Raw genomic sequence first — 10,806 nt, forward strand, 5'->3', positions numbered from 1 at the left:
ATGAGTTTTTTCAAAGTCCTTTTTTTTAGTTTTTGAAATATCAACGGTTAACAAGCCAAACCGTTAAGGGTCAAATGGTTAATCGTTAAGGGAAGCGAGCGAGCGGGCGGTCGGTTGAGCGGTGCTTGTTTGATAACCCCAACTGAATCATGTGCATGTGCGTTGGTTGGCACAACCAATGCTTAAAGCGCTGGTTAGGATCTCATAGAGCAGCAACCCACATCGCCATATTCATAGACTAGACAAGCCAAGCCATCCCACATCCTGTGATCACAAATGTACTTGCATCTGTATCCACAAAAAAACAAGTACTTGCACTTGTCTAAACAAAACAAATGTGTTTTTTTTTTGCGAATCAGACAAGCGTTTCGTTCCAAAGTCACAGGGTTAAAATCGAAAGGCAATAAATCCTCACAATATGGGGATATCTGCCCAGCATCAAGTGTGGAACAAACTCCCTGTCATTCATTATCGACTTGATCTCTGCTATCAAGTGTCCATAGGCCTATCGAGACGAACTATCCGCCGAGAGGATCGACGTTGGCACGTTTTCCCACATGTGCAAGATTACCCGAACCAGGCAGCTATGCCCAATAGCACGTGTGCAAAGTGCAAACTAACATGCACGTATAATACATGTGCGATGCGACTCCATCCGGCTAAACATCATTACTGCCGGCCACTAGCCCTCCTTAATTAATAAAAAATGTGAAATAATTAGCCGCCATCTTTTCTTTAAACACGTGATGCTTGCATGCATTGCATTGCACTCTAACAATTGTTCCAGTAAATTAGATGGGACCTACGAATATATAAAAAGTTTTTAGGCTGGTCATAGTGGGAGTAATATAAATAGTAACATAGATGCCACATAAACAAAGAGGATGATGTGGCATGTAGTTAATAAAGAGAGAGACAAATAGAGTAACATACTCCCTTCGTCCGGGTTTATTAGGCCCAAACACCACTTTGATAGGACCAAGATAGTGCTTAAAGGAAGAGGTTGAAAACTAATATGTTATCATCACATAACGGTTCCCAATGCATAATAAGTCTATAAAATAATAATTGAAGGTATCTATTTTACCACACCTATGATACTACTCACTACGAAGATAAGTTCGTTTCCACAATGACTAGCCTTACGAATGTACGTAGCGTCATGCGATTGCCGTAGGGACTGGAGCGCGGCGGAAGAAGTCGTTTCCTGGTCGTGCGTGCGCAAGGCCTGGTCGCCGCGCCTCTATCGTGCCATGCGACATGGATATTTAATTCTGGAGCCACCCACGTTTTAGGCCTTCCTTCTTCCCGGTCGCTCTCGCGGCACAGTTTCAGCACGAGCAGCTGCACTCCAGCAAGCACACTCACCAGCTAGAAATTACTACATATAGAAGAGCACTCGAGCAGCCAAACCTATCCATCACACCCACGCCACCACCCATCCACGATCACGTACGTGCGCCACCAAACCATGTCGGCCACCTCCTACGACCGCGCAGCCGAGCTCCGCGCGCTGGACGCCACCTACGCCGGCGTCCGCGGCCTCGTCGCCTCCGGCGTCACCCACGTCCCGCGCATCTTCCGTGTCCCCGACCAGCACCATGAGCCACGGCAGCACACCACCGTCCACGCCGGCCAGGAACTAGCAGCCATCCCGATAATCGACCTCGGATGCGGTGACCACACGGCTGTGGTGGCTGCCGTCCGTCGGGCAGCGGCAGAGTGGGGGTTCTTCCAGGTGACGGGCCATGGGGTGCCGGAGACGGTGATGGCCGTGGCGACCGATGCTGTGCGGGCATTCCACGAGGCCGATGGTGGTGAGGGTAGTGACAAGGCGCGGCTCTACTCGCGTGAGCCGGTGAGGGCGGTCAAGTATCACTGCAACTTCGACCTGTATCAGTCGCCCGTGGCCAACTGGCGCGACACGCTCTACCTCCGCATGGCGCCCAACCCGCCTGACGCCGATGATCTGCCGGACAGCTGCCGGTGAGTGCTCTGGTGGTATCACAGTAGTTTCTCCTATCTTGGTTTTATGATTGGCACAAGCTAATGCTGGGCCCCGTTTTTTTCTAATAAACTTTCGTATAACCTGTTTTTTTGTGGGTTTCATATAACTCACTTTGATTGATTTGCCCCTTCCAGAAAAGAGTTTTTTTTACCCCTAAAAAAAGAACTTATTTTTGCCAGAACTTCCAGAAAAGAACTATCATGGAGAAAAAAGCAAAATAAAATAAAATAACCAGTGTTAAAGGAAAGCATAATGCATGATGTTTTGGACATAGCGTGGGTGGTAAGAAATATTTTCATTGACGCCAGTTTTTTACAAGATGACGACTATCATGTTTAAATGACATGTACTCGTCGTATATATTTCAACTAATAATTAGCGTGTGCACTTAAATAATTGTGTGAGATCTAACTAAATGCAAGTATGATGATCTACCCATAGTGATTTTCTTGAGAAACGAAGATCTATAGGTGATGAAGATATAACATATGCAATATGTTTAAAAATAATTATGTCGATGTAACGGATATGATTTAATTTGTACTGTATGTATATCTAAAGGATACATTTTGTTTAAGTACAATTATTGAGATCTAATGGTTATGAATTGTGTGCTACAATTATGAAGACCTAGTGGATACAATATGTATCAGATATGTAGATCTAGTTCCCCGCAAAAAAAAAGATATGTAGATCTAGTGGGTCTGATCTGTTTAGATACATTCACGTAGATCTAAAGATGGTGATAGGTCCACCAAATCATCGAGGGAATGTTTTACTTTTCGTGCGATAATTTCTAGCATGACTTTGTTTCTTCTTCTCGTTTTTTAGTTTACAATAAATATGCCATATAGTTTATACCTAAATGGTGTATGTATTGTTTGTGTGAGTTCATCCTTGGTTATTGACTAATTGATTATAGCTATGCTTTGAAATTACTTTCTATGGGACATATTTTTGTTGTTATTTTTCAGAAATGCTACTTAAATCACATGTTTGAAATAAATGACTTATCACTTAAATGTTGATTTGCAGTGATGTGTTGTTTGAATATGCCCACCAAGTGAAGAATTTGGGGAACACTTTGCTCGAGCTGCTCTCAGAAGCTCTTGGACTCAAACCAAGCCACCTAGCAGATATAGAGTGCAACCAAGCCCAGGTCTTACTGTGCCACTATTACCCTCCCTGCCCCCAGCCAGAACTCGCCATAGGGACAAGCCGACATTCAGACGGTGGCTTCCTAACCATACTTCTCCAAGACGAAATCGGCGGCCTCCAGATCTTAAAGGAGGAGCAGTGGGTAGACGTCACTCCTACTCCTGGAGCATTCATCGTGAACATTGGTGATCTCTTACAGGTACCTAAATCATGCTCACCCACCCTTAATTATTTGGTTTATTCAACATAGTGGCGTGTGCCATTCATTCTAAACTATTTATTTTACGTTACAATAATGTGCAGTTGATCTCCAACGATGGGTTTAGGAGCGTGGAACATAGGGTTTTGGCGAAGAACGTTGCTCCACGGGTCTCGATTGCAAACTTCTTCGGAACGCATATCGATCCGACATCAACAAGGATTTACTGTCCAATTAAGGAGTTACTGTCTGACAAGAAGCTACCGTTATATAGGGAAACCCTCGCTAGTGATTACATCAAACATTACTACTCCATTGGGTTAGATGCAAAAACTGCTATTTCTCATTACCAGCTATGAACTGGGATATGTGGAGAGCCTGTGCTCTCTTGGTGCAAACAAGAACCATGTATACCTAGAACATGAATAATTGAGCAATGTTCAATGCTAAGAAATGGATAGTATAATTGCATACATGTTAGGCCTTGCAGTTTTCCGACAACTAGTGTGATGGCGAGTGGCGGATCTAGGAATTGAACTTAACCTAGGCGCGGGCAATAATGGTCTATTTTTTTTTACAAATGCAAGTATACTTAACAAGAGCTTGTTGAATTCAAGTACTCAATTCGGGAGAAAAAACATTAGAAAAAAAGGACTTCGAAACTACTAACATAGAGTCTTACGGCATCTTCAACGGCAACCCGCAAATTTGCTCCTGCATCCCTCCGTGGACAGGGAGCCAATCCGTGGACACGAACACGGGAGACCGCCATTCAACGGTAGTCACATATATCCGGCCTCCCTCATGTTTCTAAGTTCGCACGATCAAATAGCCGCATACATAGAGTCCAAACGTTTAAATAGCGCATGCAACACTAGTTCAAACTTAAAAAAGTTCAAATATCACATCCCCACATTGTTGTCCCCTTTAACCACCCCTTGATGCTCAATCAGATCTTCCTTCAACTGCTCGTGAGTTGACCAATACCGAATTTATTGATGCATTTGAATAAACTCTTCAAATGTGGCTGGATTTTGGTCTGAAAGTTTGATAGGATCACCCCTGTTTTCAAATTAAAGAGCTGCGGCAGCATTACCACCCTCATCCTCGACGATCATGTTGTGCGTGATCACACAACATGTCATCATCTCCCATAAGGTCTCCGGAAAAACTGCAAAACGGTCCTGCAGAACTCCAAATGCCCTCTCGACATCCTTTCTAGCTGCTTCTTGTCTTTTGGCAAAGTGAGCCATTTTTTGGCCAACTGTGTTAGAGATGGTGCTAACAAAGGTAGCCCAAAGAGGATAGATACCATCAACCAGATACTAGCCCATGTTTACTCATGTCCATTTAAAAGTATAATGGCAAGGATGAGCTTTTCCTTCAGTTAGCGTCGCAAACAATGGTGATCGCTCCAGTATATTGATGTCATTGTGAGACCGGGCATGCCAAAGAAAGCATGCTAGATCCAAAGATCCAATTATGCAACTGTTTCAAGAATGATGGTGGGCTTCTTAACATGACCTTGATATTGCCCTTGTAAAGACTTCGGGTCGTTCTTCCATTTCCAATGCATGAAGTGAAGAGATCCAAGCAAACCTAGCCACCCTCTTCCTTCTGAGGTTGCCAAGAGCCTCTTGGTGTCTACCATAGTTTGTTCTCTCAGGTACCGAGGTCTGAACACCTCGACCATGGCAGTTGCAAACCTGACCATGGCATCTTCGCATGAGCTCTCAGACATCCGTAGGTACTCGTCCCATGAATCAGCGGTCGTGCCATATCTGTAGTGCGGCCGCTCACTTCCGCCAACCAGAGAAGCCAATCGGTCCCACGGTGTGCTTCTTTAAGACGTAGTCATCATAGGACCGGACACCATGGTACAAATGATCGAAGATAGTCTTGCACATCTGAAAATGCCAACGAAAATGGTCAATAAATAGTGCATCAGGGGCAAATAGTCGATTAGACACCATCAGTGTCAAATGGCCAACACGCCCTATTGGCGGTTGAGCACTCGATGACCCTTGACCGAGCCCTTGAAATTGAGAACATGCTCCTCCGCACGCTCCGAGTCTTCAAGGACCGCCTGCATCGACACCATCTCATCTGCGTACTACTCCTCGTCAGACAATCTGTTGCATGAATGATAAGTCCATTTTGTATCATGTTTTCTTATTGTTATTTATAGTGTTTTTATCATTATTTCACTTTGTGATGCAATTTTAATGTCTTTTCTATTTGATTATGCAAGTGCAATGATAACCCACAAGTATAGGGAGTCAATGGTAGTCCTTTCGATAAATAAGAGTGTCGAACCCAACGAGGAGCAGAAGGAAATGATAAGTGGTTTTCAGTAAGGTATTCTCTGGAAGCACTGAAAGCAGAGGTAACAGATAATTTTGTAGCACGATAATTCGTAACAAGCAACAATAGTAAAAAAGTGCAGCAAGGTGGCCCAATCCTTTTTACAGCAAAGGACAAGCCGGAACGTTCTCTTATATAAAACAAAGCGTTCTCGAGGACACATGGGAATTATCAACTAGTCACTTTCATGTTTATTTGATTCGCGTTCGCTACTTTGATAATTTGATATGTGGGTGGGCCGGTGCTAGGGTGTTATTCTTACTTGAACAAGCAACCCTCTTATGATTACCCCCTCTCGCAAGCATCCGCAACAACGAAATAAGAATTAAAATAAATCTAACAATAGCATGAAACATATGGATCCAAATCAGCCCCTTACGAAATAACGCATAAATTAGGGTTTAAGCTTCTATCACTTTAGCAACCCATCATCTACTTATTACTCCACAATGCATTCCCTTAGGCCCAATTATGGTGAAGTGTCATGTAGTGGACGTTCACATGACACCACTAAAGGAAGCAACGACATACATATCATCAAAATATCGAACGAATATCAAATTCATATGATTACTTATAACAAGACTTCTCCCATGTCCTCAGGAACAAATGTAACTATTCAAAAATAATATTCATGTTCAAGATCAGAGGGGTATTGAATATGATTAAGGATCTGAACATATAATCTTCCACCAAATAAACCAACTAGCATCAACTGCAAGCTATAATCAACACTGCTAGCAACCCACATGTACCAATCTGAGGTTTTGAGACAAAGATTGAATACAAGAGATTAACTAGGGTTTGAGATGAGATGGTGTTGGTGAAGATGTTGATGAAGATTGGTCCTCCCACGATGAGAGGATCGTTGGTGATGTCGATGGCTTCGATTTCCCTCTCCTGGAGGGAAGTATCCCTGGTAGAATCGCTCCGCCGGATGGCAAAAGTGCTCCTGCCCAAGTTCCGCCTCAAGACGCCAGCGCTTCATCCTGAAAGTCCTCTCCTATTTTTTAGGGTAAATGGTCTTATGTAGCAGAAGGAAGGGGCCAGAGGCCTCCTTGGGCCACATAAGGCATCAGGGCGCGCCCTGGCAACTGGTGGGTCCCCTCTGGTATTTCTTTCCTCCAATATTTTTAATATATTCAATAAAAAATCCTCATGAAGTTTCAGTTCATTTGGAGCTCTTTAGAATAGGTATATCTACTGTAGTTATTTCAGGTCCAGAATTCCAACTGCCGGTAATCTTCCTTTTCATATAAATCTTGCAAATTAAGAGTGAAAAGGCATAAGAATTGCATCATAAAGTGAAATAATGACCAAATACATTATAAATATCAATAGGAAAACATGATGCAAATTGGACGTATCATTCTACATGAAGAGGGAGATTGCAGGTAGCTGGAATTCTGGACCCAAAAGAGCTAAAACAATAGCGATTCCCCGGAGCTCCAAATGACCTGAAACTTTACGAAGGTTTTTTATTGAATAAATGAAAAATACTGGAACGAAGAACCACACACGATATCTATATTCCTTTTGCTATTTGTATTGTACCAGGAAACTAACATGTGAAGTATACAGACTAATCATGGAAGTACACACATGCAATAATATGAAAAGTACATACACTAACACACGAATTACACATACACTAACACCGGAAGTTCACGTGCATGTCAAAATGACCTTTATTAACTCCTCGAAAGAGAACCAAAAGGAATCTTTTGAGGAGTTAAAGCCTTTTAGGAGTTCATCTAGATTCTCTAATACATGATATTTTAGCCATAGCGCGGGTGGTAAGAGATATTTTCATTGGTGGTAGTTTTTACAAGATATTCAGGGTGACGACTAACATGGTTAAATCACATGTACTCGCCATTTATACTTCAACTAAGAGTTAACATGTGCACTTAAATAATTGTGTGAGATCTAACTAAGTGCAAGTATGATGGTCTACAATAGTGATTTTTTAGATACGAAGATCTATATGTTATGAAGATATAACATATGCAATCTATTTAGGTATGGTTATGTAGATGTAACGGATACGATATATTTAGGTACCGTTATGTAGATAAAAAAGGTACAATCTGTGAAAGTACAATTATATAGAACTAACAGTTATGATACGTGTGCTTACACTTATGAGGGCCTAGCGGATACAATATGTATCAATTGTGTAGATCTAATGGATTTAATCTGTTTAGTTACATTTAGGTAGATCTAATGATTGTCATAGGCCCGCCAATGTTTTGCTGTATAGGACATCTTTATTTTTTCTTCCCTGTTTATTAGTATACAATAGATATGTAATATAATTTATACCTATATGAAGTATGCATTGTTTGTGTGAGTTCATAGTTGGTTGTTGACTATTTTATTAGAGCTAAATTGCGCAGTCAAATTACTTTCCATAGGACATCTTTCTGTTGTGATTTTTTAGGAATTCTTCTTAAATCACATGTTTGAAGTAAACCACCCAACACTAAAATGTTTATTTGAAGCAATGCGTTGTTTGAATATGCCCACTAAGTGAAGAATTTGGGGAACACTTTGTTCAAGCTGCTCTCGGAAGCTCTTGGGCTCAAACCAAGCCACCTGGCAGATATAGAGTGCAAGCAAGGGCAAGTCTTACTATGCGACTACTACCCTCCTTGCCCCCAGGTGAACTCGCCATCGGGACATGCCGACATTTGGACGGTGGTTTCCTGACCATACTCCTCCAAGGTGAAAACGGCGGCCTCCAGATCTTCAATAATGAGGATAAGTGGGTAGACGCCACACCAACACCCCGAGCATTCATTTGTGAATATCGGTGATATCTTACAAGTATTTAAATCATGGTTAACCACCCTTAATTATTTGTTTTGTTCAACACAACAGCTTTGGCTGATCATCAACTATTTCTTTTATGTTACAAAAATGTGCAGTTGATCTCCAATGATGGATTTAGGAGAGTTGAACATAGGATTTTGGCGAAGAACGTTACTCCACGGGTCTCAGTCGCGTACTTCTTTGGAACACACATCGATCCAAATTCGACAAGTATTTACAGTCCAATTAAGGAGTTGTTGTTTGACGAGAACCCATCGTTATATAGGGAAACTCTCTAGTGATTACATCAAACATTACTACTCCATTGGGTTAGATGCGAAAACTGCTATTTCTCATTACCATTTATGAATTGTGGTATGTGAAGGAGAGTTTGTGCTCTGTTGGTGCAAATGACAACCATGTATATGTAGAATACGAAGAATTGAGCAATATGCAGTGCTAAGAAATGGATAGTAAACTTGCATACATGCAAGTAATTGCAGTTTTCCAAGAACTTGTGTCGTGGCCAGTGGTGGGTCTAGGAATTGATCATGGTCAGGGCGAACATTTAGGGTCTAAAATCTTTTTGTACGAATGCAAGCTTATATGACTAAAACTCATGGAATCAATTACTAAAAATAGGTAAAACAAAAAAATGTTCTTCGGAACTAATAAAATAGTATTTTTCCTTGCAATGTGAACTTGATGCCATAATAGAACTCCACAAAACCAAGTGACACCTACAACATGTGAAACGAAGAATTGTGAATGTAGATCTTAGCACAAATGTGGTAATAGCTGTAGCTCTTTATAAGATGGAAGTATATCTTTAATATGTAGTTGAAAACACGAGATTCTCGGGGTAAATGATCTCGACGGTCGTTCAAAGAATTTAAGTTGTAGTCGTAGAAGCAAATGTGGCATCCTCTCATCGCTACTTCAACCAATCATAGTCTTTATGCCATGATTCCTTGAATGCCCTCCCTTTTTGTACGACCAAAAAATGATTCCAACGAGCCAGATCTCTTGACATTTCTGCCCTTCTCATTTCATCTCAAATTTCCGAGATAGCATACTTTTTTGGTATTTGGTGATTTGCCGATTTGGTATCTCGCTCGATTTGGGGATGGATTTCTCATTTCTCCATAAGAGCAATGTTTCTCCTGTGTTGATTCCAATTTGGAATTGCCTACAAAGTGGGGCCGGTCCAACATTGTAGCTGAGAGCGAGTTATTGTTTTTCAGGTTTATTGTCGGTATTCCAATGTTTTGGCATTGTTTTCTTGGGTTTTCTTGGGTTTTCTTGTTTTCTTCAGTTTTCCTTTTTCCTTTTTCCTTTTTCTTTTTCTTTGGTTTTCCTTGTTTCTTTCTTTGATATTATTCGGTCTTTTATTTTCATTTTATCTTTTTTTAACCGATGTCTAAATTTTTTCATACATTTTGATTTTTCCTATACAACAGAAACATTTTATATACACATTTAATATTTTTTGAAACACACATATAACTTTTTCTAATATATGTTTTTGATGGATATTTTCGCACACATTATAAATTGTTTGTATACATATATAATATATTATTACATGCCATTAAAATTAGTTGAATACATGATTAACATTTTTTCTAATACATGTTTTGAACATTTTTTAAAATAAATTTTAAACAGTGTTGAAATAAACACTGAAGATTTTTTAAAACATTGCGAGCATGTTTTTACAATGCTCAATATTTTTAAATGTCACAAACATGTTGTTGAAACACGTGAACATATTTTGTAAAATGTCACGTACCTTTTTTTGAATGGTATGAAGCAGTTTTTTTAGTTACATGAACATTCATTTACATTTTATAACATTTTTTATACCGTCACATATATTTTCTGAAATGCGTGATTTTTTTCTTTAAATATCACATATGAACTAATTTTTTTTATATACGTATTTCGTATTTTTCCTAAACTATGAACAATAGGAAAAGGGAAAAAATCACGTACATACTATTGTCGCGGATGCGGTCTTGTCTCTCGTAGCAAGTGAGACGGGCATTGCCTATTTGGCGCCTGTGGCACCCGTTACAGCCATATGTTTTTTCTGAGAACAGTTACAGGCATAAATGTTACAAGGCGCACACCCCCTCCGCGGTCGGTCAGCCCATTTAACCATTTTTTCCTTTTTCTGTTAAAAAATAAAAAAGTCTCGACGGCAGGTTTCGACCTTGAGACCCCTCGACTAAGGCATACTGCTGTAACCACTTGCCATCGC

The 10,806-nt window shown here is 40.6% G+C and overlaps 1 protein-coding gene and 1 pseudogene across 1 annotated transcript; both read left to right on the top strand.

Annotated features, from left to right (window-relative positions):
* The first annotated feature begins 1,417 nt into the window (after nucleotides 1-1,417).
* LOC125540673 (1-aminocyclopropane-1-carboxylate oxidase homolog 2-like) lies at nucleotides 1,418-3,840 on the top strand. The gene is made up of 3 exons (XM_048704261.1): nucleotides 1,418-1,986; nucleotides 3,044-3,365; nucleotides 3,470-3,840. Exons 1-3 carry the CDS (start codon nucleotides 1,472-1,474, stop codon nucleotides 3,722-3,724), a joined length of 1,092 nt encoding a protein of 363 aa, XP_048560218.1. The 5' UTR covers nucleotides 1,418-1,471; the 3' UTR covers nucleotides 3,725-3,840.
* Nucleotides 3,841-5,382: 1,542 nt separating this feature from the next.
* LOC125534750 lies at nucleotides 5,383-8,912 on the top strand (annotated as a pseudogene).
* Nucleotides 8,913-10,806: the final 1,894 nt, after the last annotated feature.

The sequence above is a fragment of the Triticum urartu genome, chromosome 2 (assembly GCF_003073215.2).
Source record: "Triticum urartu cultivar G1812 chromosome 2, Tu2.1, whole genome shotgun sequence".
Taxonomy (NCBI): domain Eukaryota; kingdom Viridiplantae; phylum Streptophyta; class Magnoliopsida; order Poales; family Poaceae; genus Triticum; species Triticum urartu.

Coding starts and splice junctions, on each gene's coding strand:
- LOC125540673 (XM_048704261.1), top strand. CDS start 1,472: ATGTCGGCCACCTCCTACGACCGCGCAGCCGAGCTCCGCGCGCTGGAC. Junction 1,987..3,043: donor GATCTGCCGGACAGCTGCCG/GTGAGTGCTCTG, acceptor GTTGATTTGCAG/TGATGTGTTGTTTGAATATG. Junction 3,366..3,469: donor ACATTGGTGATCTCTTACAG/GTACCTAAATCA, acceptor AATAATGTGCAG/TTGATCTCCAACGATGGGTT.